At 42.3% G+C, this 24,911-nt stretch overlaps 1 protein-coding gene across 1 annotated transcript in view; it reads left to right on the top strand.

Moving 5' to 3' along the window:
* Nucleotides 1-24,911, top strand: part of TENM4 (teneurin transmembrane protein 4) — a 771,745-nt gene that overhangs the window by 735,986 nt on the left and 10,848 nt on the right. The window contains exons 28-31 of the mRNA XM_037840847.1: nt 6,382-6,554; nt 15,162-15,397; nt 19,084-19,380; nt 20,803-22,417. Of these exons, the coding sequence (XP_037696775.1) occupies nt 6,382-6,554; nt 15,162-15,397; nt 19,084-19,380; nt 20,803-22,417 (2,321 nt within the window). The remainder of the gene's footprint in view (nt 1-6,381; nt 6,555-15,161; nt 15,398-19,083; nt 19,381-20,802; nt 22,418-24,911) is intronic.

Genomic DNA, 24,911 nt, shown 5'->3' with positions numbered 1-24,911 from the left:
GTCAGACAGACCTGGATTTGAATCTACATTTCTCTACTGGCTGTGTGATCTTAAGACAAGTTACTCATCCTTTCTGAGCCTGTTTTTCACTGTTTGTGAAATGACAATTATAATGCCCACCTCAAAAGGCTAGTTATGAGCATGGTGGTTGGCACCTGAAAGGTACTCTATGAATATGAATGAGCTGAATGAGCTTTTCCTTCCTCATATGGAGAGGGTGGTAAAAAGAGTGGAGTTCTTAGTTATTTTCAGTCCATGTCTTGATAAAATAACAGTAAGAACCACTATTTACTTATTTATTCATCCATTCAATAAATATGTGTTGAGTTCCTGCTACCTCCTGAGTACTCCTCCAGGCACTGAGAATGCAGACAAAATCCCTATCCTTTTGGAGCTTTTAGACAAGACAGAAAATAGACAAGTAAACCAATAAGCAAGATAAGTTAATGAAGGCAATAAAATAAGATAATGTGATAGAGATGGTGGCACCCATCTATTTTGGAAAGGGTAGGAATGGAAGGCCTTGCTGTAGTGAGCCCAAACTTGAATAATGAAAGGGGCCCGCAATACGACAATCAGAGGGAAGAGCATCCCCTGCAAAGGGAATAGTAGTACAGCATACCCAGCATGGAGCGTGCTTGACGTGTTTGGGGAACAGAAGCAGATGTCATAGAATATAGAAAATACAGAGGAATAGGGTTCAAGGTGAAGTTGGAAAGAGCTAGGAAGGAGTCCAGTCATTTAATCATTGTTCACTCACATGACTGATCATCTGCTATAAGCCAGGCACTCTTCTAACTCTGGGGATAGAGCAGTGACCAAAACAAAGTCCCTCTCCTCAGGGAATTGACATTTTAGTGAGGGCAGTCTCATGGGACTTTGCAGGCCCTGATTAAAAGATGAGGTTTCATTTTAAATATGTTGCCTCCTTTGATCATCACAGTGGCTCTAGGAGCTAGGTATCATCGTCCCTGTTTTATTAAGAAGAAAACAGAGGCTCACAGAGGTTATATTATGTAATCTACCTGAAATAAAATCCTTTGTTGTGGGAGCTCGATGAAAAAGGAGTTAGGAGGAAAACAGAACTGAGTGCTCATCACACTGCTGAGGCTTGCATTGCTGGCAAGTGGGAGAGCCTGGATTCAAAGCCTAGACTATCTGGCCCCAAAGACCTCCCCACGCCAACATGTTCTTTCCATTCCTCTTGGTTAGAAAGAAAAACAATGTTCTGGTGCTTTGTGGGTTCCCATAAATAAGTAAAGCCCTAATAGACATAAGTAAGCCATTGTCCAGAATTCACCCATTAATGGAGCAGGGATTTGAAGTAGCCACTTGGAGTCCAGACAGTGCAGAGAACTCTCCCTGTGGGCCCACACCTTGTTGGGTCAGCACTGGCTTCCTTGCTCTTATCAGTTCTGTAGCAGGGAGAGAAAGGGCTCCACAGAGTGGACCCACAGGGCAAAGGGTCCAAGGTCCAGAGGATGGGCAGCTCCAACTCTTCTCATGCAAAGTCAGAAGGAACAGTGTTTCTGGTGGGATAATCACAGGTATTGATCAGGCGGCAGATGGACCCAGTAGTATTTCTCAAGCTCTGGAAGGCAGTGAAAGGAATTAACAGAAGACAAGAAAATTTCGTAAATTGGCTTTCCATTTGATGTTCATTTAATTAAGACATTCAGTCCTTCTAATGGAAAATGTGAGGAGTAGAAATTACTAGTTTTTGGCCGTCTCCTGCAAAATGAAAACCAGATCTTGAAGACATGGGGCCTTTTCATTTTATCTTCTCTGGGCTCAATTTAATTATGTATTATGGGCTACCTTCAAAAATAATTAAAATTGTCTGCATTTATACAAAGCCTCTTTCTGTCGAGGAGAAACGAAAACTCTGGGGAGATGCCTACGGAGATTGCTAAAGTATCATTTAGTGAAAGTGACTGTTTCCGTATATTTGTGCATTCAGCAGATGTTGACCAGGCACCTACTGTGTGTCAAGTCCTGAAGGAGATAGCGTGTTAATAATGGTGGTCTGTGTTCTCCTGTGGAGCAAGAAAGAGGCCTCGCATGTCCAGTCACACATTTGTTCATTTTTTCAGCCAAGATTTCCTCCCTGTCTTCTCTCTGCCAGTCCCAGTGCTGGGGAAGCAGAGGTGAACTGAATGACAGTCCTCCAGGTCACATTGCTGGAATCTAGGTGGTGTGGATCCAGATTCAGATCCAGGCTGTCTGACTGCAAAGACCTGTCCCTGACTTCAAGCACTCACAGCCTGAAGAGGAAGACAACTAGTACATCAGCTATTAAAATGCATTGTGAAAGAGCATTGTGTGATAAGGCTGTGCAGAGAATATCACTGGGAGAAGAGCCCCAAGAAACCCAGGAGGGCTTTAAAAGTGGCATTTGAGCAAGGCCTTGTTAGGGATGCTATCAAAGTGACATCTGACCCCTAACCAACAATCTATCAACGCTTATCTTTAATAAGACTCCAAAACTGCTTTTTAAGTATCTTGCATTCTATAACAAAGCCTCTTTTATCTGGCTAGGTCGGGAAATTAGATAGTCTGAGTAAGTAAGCTCATTAATAACGAGTATGTATATGGATAACAGGTGTTCAAAGAATCAGACTGAAACAGCATACGAGTCACATGAAACTGCTGGACAGAAATAGAACTTCCTGTTGCTTCAAAAGGTGGCTCAGGATCTGACAGGACTCAGGATAATCATGAACCGCAGTTACTTTTAAATGACCAGGGCACAGCCAGTTTCTGGGGTATGGATTTTTGTCTCAGAAATTAGGGTTCCCAAGTAATATTTTACTGAAAAGACCTGAAAATTGCTGTTGGTAGCTTGTCCTATAAATGAGACTCTCTCTTAAATGATAGTAATTTGAAAGGTTTCTTCCCCAAGGATGGCCGTGCACATGAGCTCCCTGTGTGTGACATTATAATATTACCTGGGTTTTCATAGCACTTTTCTGATTATGAAAATAATCCATTTTAATTATGGAAAATCTTGAAAGTACAAAATAGATGTTTTAGTTTCCTAGCTGCTAAAAAAAATACCATACAATGGGTTGGACTAACCACTGGGAATTTGTTGGCTCATGGTTTTGAAACTAGGAAAAGTCCAAAATTGAGGCATCAGCAAGGTAACGCTTTCTCCCAGAAGACTTAGCATTCTAGGGCTGGCTCAGCAATCATTGGTCCTTGGCTTTTCTTCTCCTTTCTCTTCCTGGGTCCATTGACTTTCCAGCCTCTGACTGCTCTTCATGGCTTCTCTCTGTCCGACTTTTCTGCTTATAAAGGACTCTGGTAATCCAGATTAAGGCCCAACCTGATTCAGTTGGGCCACACCTTAACTGAAGTAACATTCTGAAGAGATCTTATTTACAGTGGGTTTGCATCCACCAGAATGCAGACCAAGAACATATCCAAACTGGGGTACACAATTAATTCAATCCACCACCACATAAATATAAATAAGGAATTAGAACCATCTGTAATTCTACCTCCCAGAGATAACCACTGTAAACATTTTTGTGAATTTCCTTCCTATTTAAATTCCCAGCAGCCATAAACGATTAAAAAGAATGTCCACTTCTCTTACAATTACAGAGAGCAGGTCTCTGAGAGGTAGTCCCCAGGTGAGAGAGTCCTCACAACAAGGTCCTAGATCTTCACCCTAAGACTCACCCTCCTTCCTAGGAGCAACCTCAGAATTATACCCTCACCCAGTTCCAAGGGGCACTGCTGACCCTTTAACCTTCCAGTCCAGGTTTGAGCCCACATCCTCACCCTCCACTAGGCCAGAGTAACTCAGTATAAAGGAAAAAAGCGAGAAGTCATGAAGGAAATAGGTTTCCAAAGTTCCTGTAGCAGTGCCTGTAAGAGACCCCAAAGGGCTGATCCAGCCCCACAACCCTGTCCTGCCAAGCTCAGGCCTGAGGTAGTGTGGTAGAGACCACTGCGTTGCCTCCCATCCCAGAAAGGGTTTCTTTTTTCTCTTCCTCAGACTTGAGCGATAGAGATTCAACTTTCCCAAAGCCCTTGGCCCTTCCCCCAGAACTGGTCTTAGGCCAAGGACTCAGCTGATTCTTTTAAAAGACCTATACCAGTACTCCTCTGTGGCAGGCAGCAGTGGGGACTCTTACCATCCAGTGTAGAGTGCCATGACCAGCACAGGAACAGGAAGAGTTGACAAACAGCAGTGTCTGCACCAGCACCCAAGTCTGACCCTGAGCAAGAAAATTGCTCAGTGAAGGCCTGCCTAGACTCACCTACCAGGTCTCACCTGAAACCACAAAAGCTGTAGGACCCAGGAGTCCCAGCAGAAACCTAGGGCCCAGCCAAAGGAATCACAGGAAGAGCCAGGATGGGATGAACTGTAAACAATCTGACGTTTCATTTTATCATTTCTTAAAACCCTCAGGTGCCCAGAGGCCACCTTCACCCCCAAGAGTAGTATAAAAAGTCCAAGAGGGAAACCCAGAGTACATGAGGGAGACGTATACAGCTGGACCCAGGCTGCAATCTTGAGCATGAGCAGAAAGCAGAAATATTGGACACCTGGATGAAGAGCACTTTCCCATTCACATACAAGTGCAAAAAAAGAGGCTGACTTTTTCCACGTCAGCTGCCCCTAATTAGAAATAATAATGAAAATGTTAATAGTCCACTCCTTGCCATCTACCAACCATGTACATTTGCAGCGGAGAGGAACAGGAATGAGCATGCAGTGGATACTTGCAATTGGTTAGCACAGAAATGTTCACTAAACACAGAGAGGCAGATGGCGGCTTGGAAGCATAGAGATCTGAATTTGAATTGAGTCTTGAACACACTTCTTAGCTGTGTGACCTTGAGCAAGTGACACTTTTCTGAGCCTTGATTTCCTCTTGGGTAAAATGGAAATAATGCATGCCTTTTAGGCTGGTTGAGAGGATAAAAGGAGAAAATGTATGAAAAGCAACTTGTACCTTAAAAGTACACTATAGGTGTCCAATAAAGGTCAGTATTACTTTTATTATTATCACAAAATAAAAGAAGAGAATTAAGATACAATAATGATGCTTCAAACAGACCACACCATAGCAAAGCTGTGGATTCTGAGAGTTACAGATACATAGCTGTGCAGTAGAAGATGTGAAATCATAGATGGAAAGAGGTTGCAAAAGCCTTTCTGTCTCCCCTGCTTATGGGGCAGCAGAGTTCTGGTTGGAATTCAGAGTTCCTTTCTCCTGTGATCTGTAGCATCCTAGGAAGCTATAATGTACTTTTATGGTGCAAGTTGCCTTTCATACATTTTCTCCTTTAATCCTCTCAACTAGCCTTAAAGGTATGCATTATTTCCATTTTACCCAGGAGGAAATCAAGGCTCAGAAAAGTGTCACTTGTTCATCTTTATTGTTATTCAGGAAAAACCTATATAGCCAGTGCTTGAGTGTTTTGCAGAGGATATTTAGGCATCAATTTTGACTACATCATCTCTGAGGAGTTCCCCAGATTTAAGATTTGAGCTAGCAATCTTGTCATAGCCACCATCGTCTCACCCTTTTGTGGATAAATATTTGTTTATAGTTACTAGGTCCCTTCACATGCTCCCCACATGTACAGAAAGAGTTGGAGTCAGGCAGGGCAGGGATTGTCATCTCCATTTTATGATTAGGAAAGGAAGACTCAGCGAAGTAAATCATTTGCCTACAATTGGACATCTGCAGGTGGTTTCTTATCCTAAAAACTATGTGCTAAGCCCTGGGCAAGGAAGTATGGGAGACATGGATGTACTGATCTGGAAAGAAAAGCGGTACACACAAACCTATGGCATAAGGTAGTGTTTCAGTTTGCTGACGCTGCTGAAATGCAATATGCCAGAAATGGACTGGCTTTTAATAATATGGATTAGTTACAAGTTAGTTTACAAGTTACAATTCTAAGGCCATGAAAAGTGTCCAAATTAAGACATCAGTAAGAGGGTACCTTCTCTGAGGAAAGGCTGCTGGTATGTGGGGTTCCTCTGTCACGTGGGAAGGCACATGGCCAGAGTCGGCTGGTCTCTCTCTTCCAGGTATGGCTTGTTTTCAGTGGCTTTCTCTCTGAGCATCTGTGGGTCCTTTCTTAGCGTCTCCAGGCATTTCCCTCTCTTATACTCATAAAGGACCCCAGTAAAGGGATTAAGACCCACCTTGAATTGGGTGGGTCACATCTCCATGGAAACAACCTAATTAAAAGATCCCACCCACAATAAATCTGCACCCATAAGAAGGGATTAAAAGAGCATGGCCTTTTGAGAGATACATAACAGCTCCAAACCAGCACAGGTAGAATGTGCCAGCTTGCAGCTATAGCACTAATATATTTCTGTTACTCAGTACACCCTTTGGTTTTCAGATACGACAGCTTTGGCCGCCTGACAAATGTGACCTTTCCTACTGGCCAGGTGAGCAGTTTCCGAAGTGATACAGACAGCTCAGTGCATGTCCAGGTAGAGACCTCCAGAAAGGATGATGTCACCATAACCACCAACCTATCCGCCTCAGGTGCCTTCTATACTTTGCTGCAAGGTAAGTCAGGTGGGGGCCTAGGAATGATAGGAAGGGGTGCAGGGAGACCCCTATGAAGGAGGAAGATGCAAGAAACAAACTGCTTCTGGAGCTGCCCAAGAACAGGAAAGTGTTATAAGTGGTTTCTCTCTGTATTGCCACCTGATTTGCAAAACACACACCAGCCTGAGTCCTGTAAATTCTCTCCCAGAAGCTTCTAATACCTCATTGTCCCATCCTATTATCATCAGAACAAGGGGTTCTACCTTTTTCAATCAGCTGCTAATTCAGATGACCTCGCTATTCTGCCATTCTATGGCTCTCAGATTATACTGAAGATGAAGACAAAGGACAAAAATAATTACACCTTATAATGAAAGGGATTTGGGCATGGAGAAGTCCTTCCTAACACACAGGTGAGAACAGTTTGTGCCTCTACTGGGATTCCACAGAAGAGGCCTTTTTTCTCTGCATACATCATATAAACCCTGATATGGGTTGATCGTCTAGCCTCAGTAAATTACAGTGATGAAATCTTGCTGTGAATCTTCTGCCTCCATTGTTCTCATGGGATGTGATGACCCAGTGTGAGCCCTGTCATTTTGTTGAATGTAATAAGAATATATATATATATATATATATATGAATGTGCCCTCACTAGGAAAAACCTTGCCTGATTTTTCTCCTGCCGTCCTGATGGCCATTCGTTCTCCCAAAGGCTGTGGCATAGAGTAATAAAAAGCCTTGGGCTACAAGTCAGAGGGCCTGAGTTCTAGTCTTGTCTCTGTCAGCACATCAGATTGTGACTCTGGGCAAGTTGCCTTCCCACTCTGGCCCTCAGTTTTCTTCTCTGGGTTAAAAAGAAAAAAAAGCAAGTTGCAGCCATGTTGATCAGTGTGGGATACTGCAAAGAGCACTGGTTCTAGAGTAGACAGACCTGGGCCCCTATACCTGCTGTGCCAATTCTGACCTCTGTGAATAGAGTTCAGTCACCCTTCTTCTCTGAGCCTCAGTTTCTGGATCTGAGAAATGGGGCCAAATTATAATACCTGCCTCATGGGGTTGCTCAGATGATTTATGTAGCATGTATATATGTTTATATATGTAAAGTGGCTAGCATGTACCTGGCACATAGTACTGCTCAGTAAGTACAAGGATTAATTAATTAATTAACAGAGAGCTTGATTAACCATAGAAAATAAATGTTCGGGTATTTTTACAACTTTACTTTCCTTCCCAAATGTAGTCCTATGCCTTTAAAAGAGCTCAAAGAAAATAACAATTCTCAGTTAGAGAAAGAGAAACCAAGCCTTGGAATCCCTTCCCTCCCAAGCACCTTTAGCACTGGGCTGGGATATACCCCAGATATTTATTCTTTATCTGGGTTATTTCCAGATACCTTTTCAGAGCCAGCCAGGATTCTGCCTGACCAAGGGCAGCAGGACCTCTGATTACTCTAACAAACTGTCCCTCAGGCCTATTTTCTTCCCTTTGGTTAAGAATTGTCTCATCCACCCACTCCATACTGCTAAGATGGCTTTGAGTATTTTTCTCAAAGGCTGATGCAGGCTTTCCTACATTTGGGAAGCTGTTTTTTAGTTCAAAAGTGTTGTATTTCCTCAGTTTTAAAGTGCACCATCAATTTAATAACAGCTTTTCAAGTGAAGGGATAAAGCCATTGTAGGGTAATTCGATATCTAGTTTTCTGAAAAATTGCCAAACTGTCTTCCACAGTGGGTGTACCATTATACATTCCCACCAGCAGCAAGTAAGAGTTCCAATTTCTCCACATCCTTTCCAGCATTTATTGTTTCCTGTGTGTTTAATGGCAGCCATTCTTATTGGTGTGAGATGGTATCTCATTATGGTTTTGATTTGCATTTCCCTAATAGCTAGTGAAGATGAACATTTTTTCATGTGTTTTTTAGCCACTTGTATTTCCTCTTCAGGAAAATGCCTTTTCATATGTTTTGCCCATTTTATAATTGGGCTGTTTATACTATTGTTGTTGAGTTGTAGGATTTCTTTCTATATGCTGGTTATCAGTCTCTTATCAGATACGTGGTTTTCAAACTTTTTCTTCCATTGAGTTGGCTGCCTCTTCACCTTTTTGACCAAGTTTTTTGAGGCACAGAAGCTTTTGATTTTGTGGAGTTCTCATTTATCTATTTTTTCTTTTGTTGCTTCTTCTTTGGGTATAAGGTCTAAGAAGCTACCTCCTATTACTAGGTCCTAAAGATGTTTCTCTGTATTATTTTCTAAGAGTTTTAGTGTGCTGTCTCTTATATTGAGGTCTTTGATCCACATTGAGTTAACTTTTGTACATGATGTGAGGTAGGGGTCCTCTTTCATTCTTTTGGATATGGATATCCAATTCTCCCAGCCCCATTTGTTGAAGAGACTGTTCTGTCCCATCTCAGTGGATTTATGGGCCTTATCAAAAAATCAGTCAACCATAGATCTGGGAGTCTATTTCCAAACTCTCAATTCGATTCCATTGATCAATAGGTCTATCTTTGTGCCAATACCATGCTGTTTTGACCACTGTGGCTTTACAGTAGGCTTCAAACTCTAGAAATGTAAGTCCTCCACTTCATTCTTCTTTTTTAGGATGTTTTTGGCAATTTGAGGCCCCTTTCCCTTCAAATAAATTTGGTAACTAGCTTTTCCAAGTCTGCAAAGTAGATTGTTGGAATTTATTGGGAATTGCATTGAATCTGTAGATCAGCTTGGGTAGAATGACATCTTAATGACATTTAGTCTTCCTGTCTATGGGCACGGAATATTTTTCCACCTATTTAGGTCCTTTTTTATTTCTTTTAGTAAAGTTTTATAATTTTCTGTGTAGAGGTCTTTTACATCCTTGGTTAAGTTTATTCCTAGGTACTTGATTTTTTTAGTTGCTATTGTGAATGGAATTATTTTTTGATTGCCTCTTCAGTTGTGTCATTACTAGTGTATGGGAACATTACTGACTTACGTGCATTAATCTTACATCCCACCACTCTACTGAATTTTTTTATTTGCTCGAGTATGTCCTCAAATTTTCAGGATTTTCAAATAAAAGATCGTATCATCTGCAAATAGTAACAGTTTTACTTCTTCCTTTTCAGTTTAGATACCTTTTAGTTCTTTGTCTTGGCGAATTACTCTGGCTAGAACTTCTAGCACAATGTTGAATAATCGAGGTGACAGCAGGCGTCCCCGTCTCATTCCTGATCTTAGAGAAAAAGCTTTCAGCCTCTCACTGTTGAGTGCTTTGCTGGCTCTGGATTTTTCTTATATGCCCTTTATCATATTGAGGAAGATTACCTCAGTTCATACCTTTTGAAGTGTTTTTCTCAAAAAGGGTTGTTGAATTTTGTCAAACGCTTTTTCAGCATCTATCAAGATGATCATTTGATTTTTCCCTTTTGATGTGTTAATGTGTTGTGTTACATTAATTGAATTTCTTTTGTTGAACCACCAGTGCATGCCAGGAATGAACCCCACTTGGTTGTGCTGTATAATTCTTAGTGTGCCTTTGGATTTGATTTGCAAGTATTTTGTTTAGGATTATTGCATCTATATTCTTTAGGGAGATTGGCCTATAGTTTTCCTTTTTTGTAGTATCTTTACTGGTTTTGGTATCAGAGTGATGTTGGCTTCATAAGATGAATTCGGTAGTATTCCTTTTTCAATTTTTTGAAAGAGTTTGAGCAGGAATGGTGTCAGTTCTTTTTGTAAAGTTTGGTAAAATTCCCCTGTGAAGCCATATGGCCCTGGGCTGTTATTTGTAGGTAGATTTTTGATGACTGATTGGATCTATTTGCTTGTGATTGGTTGGTTGAGGTCTTCTATATCTTCTTGGGTCGGTCTAGGTTGTTCACATGTTTCCAGGAAATTGTCCATTTCCTCTAAATTGTCTACCTTGTTGGCATATAGTTGTTCATAGTATCCTCTTATGGTTTTTTTGTTTGTTTGTTTCTTTGGAATCAGTAGTATTGTCCCCTTCTCATTTCCGATTCTGTTTATTTGGGTCTTCTCTATTTTTTTTCTTTGTCAGTCTAACTAAGGGTCTATCAATCTTGTTGATATTCTCAAAGAACCAACTTCTGGTTTTATTTATTTTCTCTATTGTTTTTTTTGTTCTCCAGCTCATTTATTTCTGCTTTAATCTTTGTTATTTTTCTTCTATTTGCTTTAGGGTTAGTTTGCTGATCATTCTCTAGCATCTTCAATTGTTCAGTTAGATCTTTGGTTTTAGCTCTTGCTCTTTGATATATGCATTTAGAGCTATAAATTTCCCCCTCAGCACCTATTTATCTCTTTCTCTTGCTATTTCTTCTTTGATCCACTGGTTGTTTAGGAGTATGTTGTTTAACCTCCATATATTTGTGAAAGATCTGGATCTTTGGTGGTTATCGATTTTCTAGTTACATTCCATTGTGGTCAGAGAATTCCACTTCTCAGTATATACCCAGAAGATCTGAAAGCAGTGACACAAACAGACATTTGTACACCGATGTTCATAGCAGCGTTGTTCATAATTGCCAAGAGATGGAAACAATCCAAAGGTCCTTCCACAGAAGAGTGGATAAACAAAATGTGGTATATACATACAATGGAATGCTGTGCAGCATAAGAAGGAACAAGGTCCTGAAACATAGGGCAACATGGAAAAACCTTGAAGATATAATGCTGAATGAAATAAGTCAGACACAAAAGGAGAGATACTGTATGTTACCACTTCTATGAACTCCATGAACAATGTAAAACCAATGTCTTATGTAGAATATTGGGGGCCTAGTGTTAGACAGAAGGGGGAATGATAATATAGTATGTTCAGATATGTTAATGAGGGTGAATTCAAAGGTATAGGAATGGATAGGGGTGATGGATGGGGTAATGATTGCTTGTTAAAGGGATTATAAGTATCAGAGCTGTACTGAAGGCAAATAGGTTTGAAAGGAGTCATTTAAAGGTATGTATCCCACAGATCAGCACTACAAATATAGATAGGTGCTTACATGATATACTTCTAAGGTATGACATTAGTACAGAGAGTTGACAACAGAACGGTATATGGGTAAAATCTACCTATTGCATACTAGGGACAAATAATTAAGGGCTGAAAAGAGCTACAAGGTGTTTTGGGTCATGAGAATTGTTTAAAATGGAGAATGATGAGGATTATACAACTAAGTGATGATAATGTTAGATATGGATGGATTATTGTGGATATAACATATGCTATGTGAACTTAGGAAGCCCCTACTTTATAAGTCAAGCACTAGTTCTTGAGGCTTGCTCTTGTGAAACTTATGGTTGTAAAGGGCAGGCTAAGCCCACCTATAATTATACCAAAGAGTCACCTCCAGAGAGCCTCTTTTGTTGCTCAAATGTGGACTTTCTCTAAGCCCAACTCTGCAAATAAATTCATCACCCTCCCTCCAACGTGGGATCAGACCCCCCCAGATGAATAAGTCTCCCTGGAGACTTGGGACATGGATTCTGGGAATGAGCCTAACCCTGACATCGAGGGGTTAAGAATACCTTTTTGACCAAACAGGGGGGGAAAAGGCAACAAAATAAGGTTTCAGTGTCTAAGAGATTTCAAATGGTCAAGAGGCTGTCCTGGAGGTTACTCCCATGCAAGCTTCAGCTAGATATGCTAAATGACCACAGTATGATAAGCCCAAGTCAACAGTAGTCCCCAAAACCCTAAAGAATAACCGGATCCCTATCTGAGACACTGTAAAAGTTTCACTCACTAAGTTTATTCTTCAGAAACTTAAATTATCCAAAGAACTCCTATGCCAGCTAAGTCCCAAAACCCAGAGGCAATAAACAAAAGAAACAAAACAAAACAAAACATACCGCTCTAAATGTATGCATGGGTTGTAAGACATTCCAATTTCAGAAACGTTGACATGTGAAAAGAAAAAGTATATCTTAGAATCCAGGAAACATGGTACCTGTTTTTCCTGTTTTGTACCTCTGCCACGCTCCTCTTCCTTCTAATGTACCAGGCTCAAATACTCAGTTTCACAGAAAATGATCCCCCAACATTAAATGGGGATCAGTAGAGCTGGGCCCTACAGAAGCTGTTCCATCCAGACATCATTAGTGGACATATATGAGTTCAGTAAGTGGCATCTTTAAAAGATAAATTCACACAGCCTTTTTCACTGTTCAAAGGAAGTAAAATACAGATTTGTCAGTGAATAAGGCAGAGCAGGTTGGAGGCAAATTTTGTAATCATGCATGTTGGGCAGTGGGAGAAAGGGAGAAATGGAGGGGGAAGGGCATGGGAGAGAAAAGCAGATTTGATGCCATTCTAGCCTGGAAGATTGAGTACAAAAAGTGCATCCTTATTGCTTGAAATAGCCTGGAACATACTTAGTTCAATCCAGCAAATACAATAATAACAGTAATGATAGATAACAGTTAGAGCTCTTAAATACAAAGCATATTTTTAGTGTTTTATATTCACAGTCCCATTTTTAATCCTCACAACCACCCTCTGAGGTAGATACTATTAATATCTCCATTTTCCAAATGAGAGCAGTGAGGCGCAGAGAGGTTAAGCAGCTTCTCCAAAATCACACACCTAGTAATGACCCGGAAAAATGGGCTCTAGAATCCACTCTCTCAACCACTAATCTAAAGGCAATGGGGAGCTATTGTAGGGCCGTGACCAATACTAGAAAAGCACTGTGACATTGGGGGATGGGGTGGTGGAGCTAGAGGAGACAAGAGACCTATGTGACAGTGGCCAGCACAGGGCCAGGCACATAAAACCAGCAATAGCTCACATTCACATAACAATTACTCTGTGACAAGTACTCTTCTCAGCTCTTCATGTGCACTATCTCGCTTAATCCTCATAACATTTATGTGAGGTAAGGCTACAGTTATTATCCCCAATTTACAGAAGAAGAGACAGAGGCATGAGAGGCTAAGGAACTTGCCCAGGTCCTGCAGCAGCAGAGTGTCAGAGCTGGCATTTGAATTCAGGCAACCTGGCTGCAAAGTCCATGCTTTTAATCTCTGTGCAATATGCCTCTCACAGGAAACACTTAAGATATTTGAGAATTCTTTTGTTAATAGAGTGGTGAACCCTACACCCTTCAGCTGCAGGATCACTGATGAGGCCCAAATAGAGGCTGAGAGGTGTATAAGAGGGGAATGAATTTGCAATCATTCTGACCAAGGAACGGGAAACTTCTGGGAAGAGATGACATTTGAGCAAAGCCTTGAGGGAGGACTTGAGTAAGCATTTATAGAAGATAAGGGCAGTGCAGCAGGGGGAACAGCTGAGAAAAGGCAAGAGGCAGGAAAATGCAGAACCCAGAGATAAAGTTTCCGTTTTTAGAAAAAAGTTAATGTGCATTTTCAACTGAGATTTACTGTTTTTCCTCCAGAAGTTTCTTTTAGCCAAAGATCTAAATTAAAATGATTTAATCAAATTTAAAATGTAAAAATCAGATCTATTTTTAAATTATTGCCATATATATGCATTCTGTCAGTGATTTTCTCTTTGGTAGATATTACTTATTTTCCACCGTGTTGTAAAGAACATTGTTACTCTAGTGTTTATCAAGGACCTTAAAAATGTTCAACAGGTGTTGGTGACTATGTGGAGAAATTGAAACTCTCATATGTTGCTGGTGGGAATGTAAAATAGTATAACCACTCTGGAAAACAGTCTGGCAGTTTCTCAAAAAGTTAAAAATGGAATTTCTACTTAACAGCAATTCTACTCCTAGGTATATACCCAAGAGAACTGAAAACATGTGTCTATACAAAAACTTACACACAAATCCTCATAGCAGCATTATTCACAATAGCCCAAGTGTAGAAGCAACCCAAATGTCTATCAAGTGATGAATGGATATACAAAATGTGGTATATCCATATAATAATGGAATATTATTTAGCCATAAAAAGGAATCAAGTACTGCTACATGCTGCAACATGGGTGAACTCGAAAACATTATGCTAAGTGAAAAAAGCCAGACACAAAGAATCATATATTTATGATTCCATTTTTATGATACGTCCAGAATAGGCAAATCCGTAGACACAGAAGGTAGACTCGTGGTTGGCAGGGGCTGGGGGAGTAGAAAATGGGAAAGGACAACTAATGGTTATGGAGTTTCTTCTTGAGGTGATGAAAATGTCCTGGAATTAGTAAGTGGTGGTGGTTGTACAACCTTATGAATATACTAAAATCCACTGAACTGTACATTTTAGCATGGTGAATTTTATTATCTGTGGATTATACCTCAATTTTTTAAATGAACTGTATTTTTAAAAAAGAATGTTTATGAAAAATATTTAATGATGTGTTATAATACAATGATCAGTGAAATTTCTATAAACAACTATTTTGAACTATTTATAAATGTATTAAGGAATGTCCTAAAATACAGGAATATACTAAAATATTTACATTGATTTTCTCTGGGTATTGGGATTATGGAAGATCTTGACTTCATATATTTTCCTAGATTTCTTCAGGGATCATGTATCCTTTCTATAGTCCAAGAAAAATAACCACTTAAATACCATCCCATGCCTCAGTTATACATGACCTCCCTCCTTCCTCACCCCTTCTGAGTCTGTCCCTCTCCACTTCCTCAGACCAAGTCCGGAACAGCTACTACATCGGGGCCGACGGCTCCCTGCGGCTGCTGCTGGCCAACGGCATGGAGGTGGCGCTGCAGACGGAGCCCCACCTGCTGGCCGGCACCGTCAACCCCACCGTGGGCAAGAGGAACGTCACACTGCCCATCGACAACGGCCTCAACCTGGTGGAGTGGCGGCAGCGCAAGGAGCAGGCTCGGGGCCAGGTCACCGTCTTCGGGCGCCGCCTGCGGGTGAGCAAGGGCTCGCCAAGGAGGTCTTTGCCTCTGGAGGCGGCTGGATCCCTTGGGAAAAAAACAAAGAACTGGATTCTGTTCTTGAAACTCTCTCTGACTGATCTGGGGGAGTATCCTTTCCTGGGACCTCAGTTTCTTTATCTGGGAAAGAGGGAAAGTAGAGCAGGGAACCACAGGTAAAAAGTTTCTCTTGTATATCTTTTCAATGTTTACTTATGGGAAGATCACTGGTGTTATCAGGACCGAGTTAGATTTCCAGCTTTGGGTTATTCCCTGGGTGGATGTGGGCAAGTCACTAGTCTCTTAGAAACTCAGTTTCATTATCCATAAAATGGGGGAAGGTAAAACCAGTTTTACAAGTTGCTACAAGGATTCAAAATAATATATAAAGAGCCTCATACAGAGTCTGGCAGGTAATATGTGGTCAGTGACAACTGTTCTTATTATTATTGCTATGATGATGATGGTGATGATGGTGGTGATGATTATTACTACCTCTACTCTGTCCCACAGTTTAGTTTAGCTATTTGGAACTTAAGACACATTCTCCACTCTGTCCTTCCTAAAGTAACAGAACTGCCACCACCATAGCTGTTGCTTCCAGTGGTCTGGCATTTCAGAGTGCTTTTCAGTATGTGGATACCATGAACCAGCCCTCTCTCTGCCTCACTTTCTGTGTTTCTGTAGAGCGCAGCCTCTGCCCCAGGGCCTGATTGCCCGGCTTATTTTTCCTCCAGTTTCAGAAAGGAAGAGGATGGGGAAGGTGAAAGCTAACTAGCCCTGGCATCCAGCACAGCACCTTGCAGATAGCAGGCAACAGGTGCTCAGTAGATATTTGTTAAAATGAAATGAACCACAGATCTGAGCCAGATGTTCCTAACATTCTAAAAACCACAGAAGCATCATTGCAACACATCTAAGACTCTCGACTCCCGACTCCCCTGCCCTTCCAGCAAAGAACATTCATTTAAATCCTCCTGTTCTATACGTGAGGTAAACAAGGGCCAGAGAGGGTAAGTGATTTTTCCAGAGTCACACAGCTAGGTGTTGGTAAAGACTAGATATTAGGCACCCTGCCTCTGAGTTCATTACCCACAGCAGATACCAAAATGTTAAGTGACATATCCAATATCACAGCTAGAACCCGAAAACCAGACCTTCTTTGTTCCCACAATAGAATTCAGCCAAGAATTTTTGTACCTATTTAATGTGGGAAACAGCCTCCCTCTAGCACCCTGAGGAAGGCCTCATTGCTGTTGTTCTCTGTAGCCTGCCACTATCTATGGCCTCACTGAGCCCCCGTTTGAATTCTCAACCAGCCCTTCCTGCATATCGGGTCAGTGTGCTAAATGGAAAGCTTGACCTGGGTTCAATTCCTGCCTGGACTGTGTGGAGTTGAGCAACTCAATTTCTCTGAGCCTTGCATTCCTCTGCAGAAACAAGATAATATATTCAAAGCACCTAGCCCAGTGCTGGTAGAGCCCAGGTGCTCAATAAACGGCAGTGATTAGTGCTATTAGGATTTCCTCTCTGCCGTGTGACCTGGACCAAACGTTCCCCAGGCTTTAATTGGTCCCTCTCCCAGTCTCAGATTAATGGTGCTGCAGTCGGGTGGCTGCATCTCTACATCCTCCGGAAATAAATGGCCACCCACAGTGCCAGCATGTGGAATTAGAATATTAGCTGGGTGTGCCTCCTCATAATGGAGCTCATTTTTTACAACTGGGAACTTTTTTAATAAAGGTATAAAATATTCCAGTTGCCACCACTGCCAAGCACAGAAAGCATTAGGTGGTTCCCTGGTGATCTGCTTAATTCAATTTTATTAATTTTGCCACTGAGGTATAGTTCGCCTTCACTCTGGGTCCTTGAGGGAATGAAAGGGGCTGCTAGCTGGGTGGCACCACCCTTGGGGATGGGTGGCACCATGTTTGGGCATGGGGCAGTTATAGAGGGACCTTCCAAAGAGATTCTTTGAGAAGGTTCCCATCATTGAAAGTGTAGCTTCAGTCTCCAACGCCTCTGATTTTTCATGGGAATTGCCTGCCACACTGTTTTTGCTTCTGCAATTGTGTTTGATTACCCTAGGGAAGGCAACCTTATTATAACCAGGCCATTCACAGCTAAAGTCATCTCAGCATTGTCATTATAAATCTTTATTTTCAGGGCTTTATAATTTGTATGGGGAGAAGGGGGAGACACACATGTCTCTACTTCCACTGAGAATGGCCGTGATCATTCGCTGTCATTTAATGGAAATAACTGCAACCATTTATTTAGATCCTTCTATATGCACAGCACTACACTAGGTAATTCACACTTTCTTCAATCCTTACAACAACCCTGGGATAGGTATAATTGTTGTTTGTTAGAGGAAGAAATTGAGACTCAGAGAGAGGAAGAGACTTGCCAAAGGTCAAACAGAAAGTTGGTCATCAAGAGAGGCTAGAATCCTGGCCTTAATTCCTAGACCTGGGCTATTTTTTACCACACAGAGTCCTAGAGGAGTTTTTAATTACCTTAATCCACATATGGGATTTTGCATCACGTGATCTAAATTATCTGCTTTCCTCTTGGACCTGCCTTACTACTTGTCAAACTTAACCAGTGACTAAAGGAAGGGGCAGAAAATATACCCATGTATCCTATAAGGTCAGGGACTAATTAGAAGGAACCAGCATTTTGGCTTCAGAGTACCTGGAAGTGTTGCAGGAGCAGCCAGTGCCTAAGAAGTGGATTCAAATGCAAAAACAGACCCTAGAAGTATATTTCTTTGTTAAAATATGAAAAACCCTGATTTATTGCTACTCCTATGAGACCCCTTTATTTCTGACTCTGAAAGGAAACGGCATCAGCTACTGACCTAGCAACTCAAGTGGAGCTCAGACAAGGGGCTTCTTATCCTGGAGGCAGGAGCAAAATGTTCAAAAGCTAAGACTGTGTCCCCAGTCAGCCCTCAGCCAGAGAAGTTGTCACACTCTCAAATAACACTGCCCAGGGCCACCACTTTAAAGGGCTCAGAATATGCCTTAGGGCTGAATGAGAGGACCAAGAAACCCTTATTGTGGCAAGGAGTAGAAAACACCCCAGAGGTAATGGGAAGTCCAGATCCCCAAAAAGGGCAGGACTCGCTCAGAGGACCACTGAGCATTTGCTGGCATGTTGCAGTGGTGAGGGTCAAATCCAGGCTCAGTTGCTCACCAGTCATGGCATCTAGTCCCTTCACCTCCCTGAGCTCTGATCTCCTCAAACCTAGATGAGATCATCTATGTCAAACACCAGCAGTGTGGCACCTAATAGAGTGGCATCAGAAGTTTATTTTCTGGACCTACTTGGGGTCTCCCTCTTTAGGAGAAAGCCAAGTAGGGCCTGCCTTTTTCTATATGTCCTCATTAGATGACTCACATTAGAAAATGAGATGGATCATTTTCTGTAATACCTACTGTTTGCTCAGTATCTTCATTGTCTTTGTCCTTATGGCAGCCCTATGCAGTTGGTGTTACTATCCCATTTTACAGATTGTAAAATGTCACAAAGCTGACAAGTGACAGAACCAGGACTCAAACCCATGTGTTCCTGTACCCAGGAGACTCTCAGCACAGTTGAGACCCAGGTTGGCCATCACACCAAAGTTCTCAAGGCCCGCAGATCACTTTTCTCTTTTCTTCATATCTCTTCTCTAGGTTCACAACCGAAACCTCTTGTCGCTGGACTTTGACCGCGTGACACGCACAGAGAAGATCTATGATGACCACCGCAAGTTCACCCTACGGATCCTATATGATCAGGCAGGACGGCCCAGCCTCTGGTCACCCAGCAGCAGGCTGAATGGAGTCAATGTGACGTATTCCTCGGGGGGCCACATTGCCGGCATCCAAAGGGGCATCATGTCTGAAAGAATGGAATACGACCAGGCGGGTCACATAACATCCAGGATCTTTGCTGATGGGAAGACATGGAGCTACACATACTTAGAGAAGGCAGGTGTCTGTCTCCCTCTGTCACTGGCCTTGCCATATAGAAGGCCAGTCACTGGTGCTCAATCCATGGTCAGGCCCAGCCTGCTTACCTTGACAGGATAGATTTGACCCATGTGGTCTCCAAAAGGAAATGTTCAGGAAAATCTGTCACATAGGGGCAAGGAACCCCAAGAGGCATCTGGATGGATCATGGTGATGGTGTGGTGGGTAGGGGTCCTGGAGCAGGACAATGTGAAAATCCTGCCTGATAGACTGGAGCTGGAACTAGGCTCAAACTCTAATTGGATTTACAGAGCAGGACCCAGGATCAGACCCAGGGCAGGGGTCTGCTTCAGGTCTAAGACACATGGTGAGAGCTGGTTGTGGAGAATGAAGCAGAAGCCTAGGGATCAGGATTTACGCAGGAGATGCTTTATCTTGAGCTTTGAGTGCTTGGGGTGGAATGCATGAAAAATCCCTTTGGATTCATCCAATTGGCTAGGAAGCAGAGGACCTGAAATCAAAAGTTGGCCCTAAATATGAGAAAATGGTGGCTTTGAGTCAACAAGGCCAGAGGCCTGATGCCTCTACCTTTTCCCTGAGATGGGATCCACACCTCATGCCCCTGGTACCTGGATCCTGCTTTGTTTCCTGCTTCTGGTCACCTGTCCAGGACTCAGGCTTTGCTTTCCCTGTGGTTAGTCTCCCCAACCCTGTGCTGGGTGAGCATCTCAAAGAGCAATGTTCTCTGGTAGTTCTAAGAGAGAGAACCTAGAGGTCATCCAACATTCTTAAAAACCAAACCCAGAAGAAGGAAGAACTTTCCCAATGCCATACTATGAGTCCATTGTAGAACCCAGGCTTTCCCATTATTATCGCAACCCACCCCACCTCAAAATGGACCTATAACCTGTTATTACATAAACAACTGTACAAAGCCTGAAATGTCCTTCTCAGAGATGCTCTATATCCTGTAGGCCACAGGGAGTCAACAGAAGTTTTTTAGCAGGCAGTAGACATTGTCAGACTGTGTTTTAGGGAAATCATTCTTGCTTCATTGGCAAGATGGATTTGAGAAGGAGTCTGGAACAAGGAAACCAGTAGGGAGGCTGTTGCAGATATTTGATGCCAGTGCATCAAACCTTTCTCACACCTGTCACACATAGAATATGATAATTTTGTATTACACAATGGAGTTAGCAGACAAGGCTGCTTGCCATAGAAAGAAATTTGCCTAAAGACTGAGAGAAATCCTTATCTTAACCCTTTTGTAACCCATTTCCAGTATCCCATGGTACACCAGTTGGAAAGCTCTGGATTGGGCATAATTTAGGAGAACCACCAGTTTCCTTGGACTTTCATTTCTTTCGTTTAAGCCTTAGGTATATAGGCCTACTCTTCTTCCTCACCATTCTCCTCTCATCTGTTTCCCTTTCCCTCCAGTCCATGGTGCTGCTCCTACACAGCCAGAGGCAGTACATCTTTGAGTTCGACAAAAACGACCGCCTCTCTTCTGTGACAATGCCCAATGTGGCCCGGCAGACACTAGAGACCATTCGCTCAGTGGGCTACTACAGGAACATCTACCAGCCCCCCGAGGGCAATGCCTCAGTCATCCAGGATTTCACTGAGGATGGGCACCTCCTCCACACCTTCTACTTGGGCACTGGCCGCAGGGTGATATACAAGTATGGCAAGTTGTCAAAACTGGCAGAGTTGCTGTATGACACCACCAAGGTGAGCTTCACCTATGATGAAACAGCAGGCATGCTAAAGACCATCAACCTGCAGAATGAGGGCTTCACCTGCACCATCCGCTACCGCCAAATTGGGCCCCTGATTGACCGGCAGATCTTCCGCTTCACCGAAGAAGGCATGGTCAATGCTCGTTTTGACTACAACTATGACAACAGTTTCCGGGTGACCAGCATGCAGGCCGTGATCAATGAGACCCCACTGCCCATTGATCTCTATCGCTACGATGATGTGTCAGGCAAGACAGAGCAGTTTGGGAAGTTTGGTGTCATTTACTATGACATTAACCAGATCATTACTACAGCAGTCATGACCCACACCAAGCATTTTGATGCCTATGGCCGGATGAAGGAAGTGCAATATGAGATTTTCCGTTCGCTCATGTATTGGATGACTGTCCAGTATGATAACATGGGGCGAGTAGTAAAGAAGGAGCTAAAGGTGGGACCCTACGCCAATACCACCCGCTACTCCTATGAGTATGATGCTGATGGCCAGCTGCAGACAGTCTCCATCAATGACAAGCCACTCTGGCGCTATAGCTATGACCTCAATGGGAATTTGCACTTACTGAGCCCTGGAAACAGTGCACGCCTCACCCCACTACGGTATGACCTCCGTGACCGTATCACTAGGCTGGGTGATGTACAATACAAGATGGATGAGGATGGCTTCCTGAGGCAGCGAGGCAGTGACGTCTTTGAGTACAACTCAGCTGGTCTACTCATCAAGGCCTACAACAGGGCAAGTGGCTGGAGTGTCAGGTACTGCTACGATGGCCTAGGACGGCGGGTGTCCAGCAAGAGTAGCCACAGCCACCATCTGCAGTTCTTCTACGCAGATCTAACCAACCCCACCAAGGTCACCCATCTCTACAACCACTCAAGCTCTGAGATCACTTCCCTCTACTATGACCTGCAAGGACACCTCTTTGCCATGGAACTGAGCAGTGGTGATGAGTTTTACATAGCTTGTGACAACATTGGGACACCCCTTGCTGTCTTCAGTGGAACGGGCTTGATGATCAAGCAGATCCTATACACGGCCTATGGGGAGATCTACATGGACACCAACCCCAACTTCCAGATCGTCATTGGCTACCATGGTGGCCTCTATGATCCACTCACCAAGCTTGTCCACATGGGCCGAAGGGATTATGATGTGTTGGCTGGACGCTGGACTAGTCCAGACCATGAGTTGTGGAAGCACCTTAGTAGCAGCAACATCATGCCTTTTAATCTCTATATGTTTAAAAACAACAATCCTATCAGCAACTCTCAGGACATCAAGTGCTTCATGACAGGTGAGCATCGGGCTCATTCAGAGGGCAGGACCCACTAGATTGTTCTGAGAATCTGAAAAGACTTAGTCTTCCTTGAGAAAGCTGATATGAGGTAACAGGAAACATTGACTTTCTCTTAAAGTAGCATTTGTCAAAGAATATTTGAAGAAACAGTAGTTCAGAGAAATGCCCTGGAAAAACTGGGTAACCACTATTCTTAAATTTTCATAATGCCCTGGAAAAACAGGATAACCACTATTCTTAAATTTTCATAATATATTTTAGCTTATGAAAGGCTATGAAATGTCCTATAGTAAAGAGAAAACTTGTAATATATTTACCCAATATTTCTCAAACTTATTTGCCCATGAAATCCTTTCTTTGCCATAAAACCCTTATATCTCACTGAATGCATCCCTTGGAATGCACTTTGGGAATTTCTGACTCAGGGATTCAGCTGACTATGAGTTCCAGGTAACTGAGGATAAGGTATGGCTAAGAAAGATTCAATTCGTTAATTTGGGTTGATGTAGTGGAAAATTCACAGACTTTGGAGATAGGCAGAACTGGGTGGAATAATGGATCCACCATTTCTAAGCTATGTGATGTTACAAAAATTACCTAACTGCCATGAGTTCCAGTTTCCTGATCTGTAAATAGAAGTTAGAAGACTGTGATAAGTTAAATATGCATATTGTAAACTCTAAAGCAACCACCAAAAAAGACAAAAACAAGGGCATAGCTAATAGGAAAATAAAATAGTGGAAATAAAAATGAAATGCTTAAAAAGACTCAATCCAAAGATGGCAGGAAAAGAAGGGGAAAAGGAATAAAGAAGAGATGGGACAAATAGAAAACAAATGACATTAGATTTAAATGCAGCCATATAGATAATTACATTAACAGTAAATGTTCTAAATATAACAATTAAAAGGCAGAGATCATCATACTACATGCCAAAGCCAGACCCAACTGTCTATAAGAAACCCACTTTAAGTATAAAAATGCAGATAGGTCAAATCTCAAAGGATAGAGAAATATATACCCTACAAACACTAATGAAGAGAAAGCTGGAATGACTATATTATTATCAAAGTGGGTATCAGCAATAGGGTGCCTTCACTGGAGAAAGGCCATTGGCATCTGGAAAACCTCTGTTAGCTGGGAAGGCACATGGCTGGTGTCTGCTTGCTCCCAGGTTGCGTTTCAAAATGGCATTCTCCAAAAGGTCATTGTTAGCTTTCAACAGCCATCTTCAAAATGTCTCTGTAAGCAGCAGTAGCAAGCTCCTTCTGTCTGAGTTCTTATATAGAGCTCTAGTAAACTAAGCAAGGCCCAAAATGAAGGGGTGGGGCCACACCTCCAGCAAATTAACTTATCAGTTATCACCTACACTTGGGTGGGTCACATCTCCATGGAAACAGCCTAATCCAATGGTTCAAACCTTATCAACACTAATACACCCACCCCCACAAGATTACATCAAAGAACATAGCTTTTTCTGGGGGATATAATATATCCAAACTGGCACACACCGCCCGCCCCCCCCCCCCAAGATCAGGAACTGGGCAAAGCTCTCCACTCTCACCACTTCTATTTGTTATTGTAATGGAGGTCCTCATCAGTGCAGTAAGGTTAGCAAAAGAAATCAAAAGCATCTAGATTGGAAAGGAAGAAGTAAAAACTTTTTAATTCACAGACAACATAATTATACACATAGAAAATCCTTTAGGATTTAAAAATAGCTATTAGAACTAATAACATTCCAAGGAGAACGAGGGCAACATGTATACCTTACATGAATGCCCCTTAGGGACATGGCTTCTTAGTCCCCAAATTTGGTGGCCCTGTGGATTCCTCTTTCAGGGAAAGATTCCTCTTCAGGGAAGAATTCTACATGGACATTTTGAGATTAGGCATCGCAGGAATGGAGGGAGAAGGTAGAACAAGGTACAAGGCAAGTGTGATGATTCTATTGGGAAACATGACTATTCCAGAAATCTTTCACAGCATTCACCGTGCTCAACTTGGCTGCTAGCTCTAGAGAAACTTGACAGACTGAGATGATATTCCATTACATCTATCTGCATTAAGCACAACTCCTGCCTCCAATGAGTTTACTTTGAGAATTCTTGGCAGGTTACTGTAGCTGGAAAAAAAAAGTGCAATAGAAAATATACTTTCCTATCAAAAAAAAAAAAGGTGTTGTGGCCTGCCAGGAAAATTACTGCTCCCTCCCCCACCTTTTCTCTTTACACCACTATATATGTATGGCCTCCTTCCAGAATGGCACCAACAAGGTTGAGTAACTGCTCTGTGCTGGCAGCATGCTAGACACGTAGTAGGTATATCTCCTTTAAACTTTGCAACAATGCTGTGAGGACACTATCGTTATCCCCATTCTACATATGAGAAAATTAAGGTTCTGAACAGTGAAGTGATTTGCCCAGAGTTAGAGCTGTAGTCCCAGAAGCTGGGACTCTAACCCAGGGTCTGTCTGACTCCAGAACACTTT

Source organism: Choloepus didactylus, chromosome 6 (genome assembly GCF_015220235.1).
Source record: "Choloepus didactylus isolate mChoDid1 chromosome 6, mChoDid1.pri, whole genome shotgun sequence".
In the NCBI taxonomy this organism is placed as follows: Eukaryota; Metazoa; Chordata; class Mammalia; order Pilosa; family Megalonychidae; genus Choloepus; species Choloepus didactylus.
The sequence above is the reverse complement of the archived record's forward strand: the minus strand, read 5'-3'. Positions and strand labels throughout refer to the sequence as shown.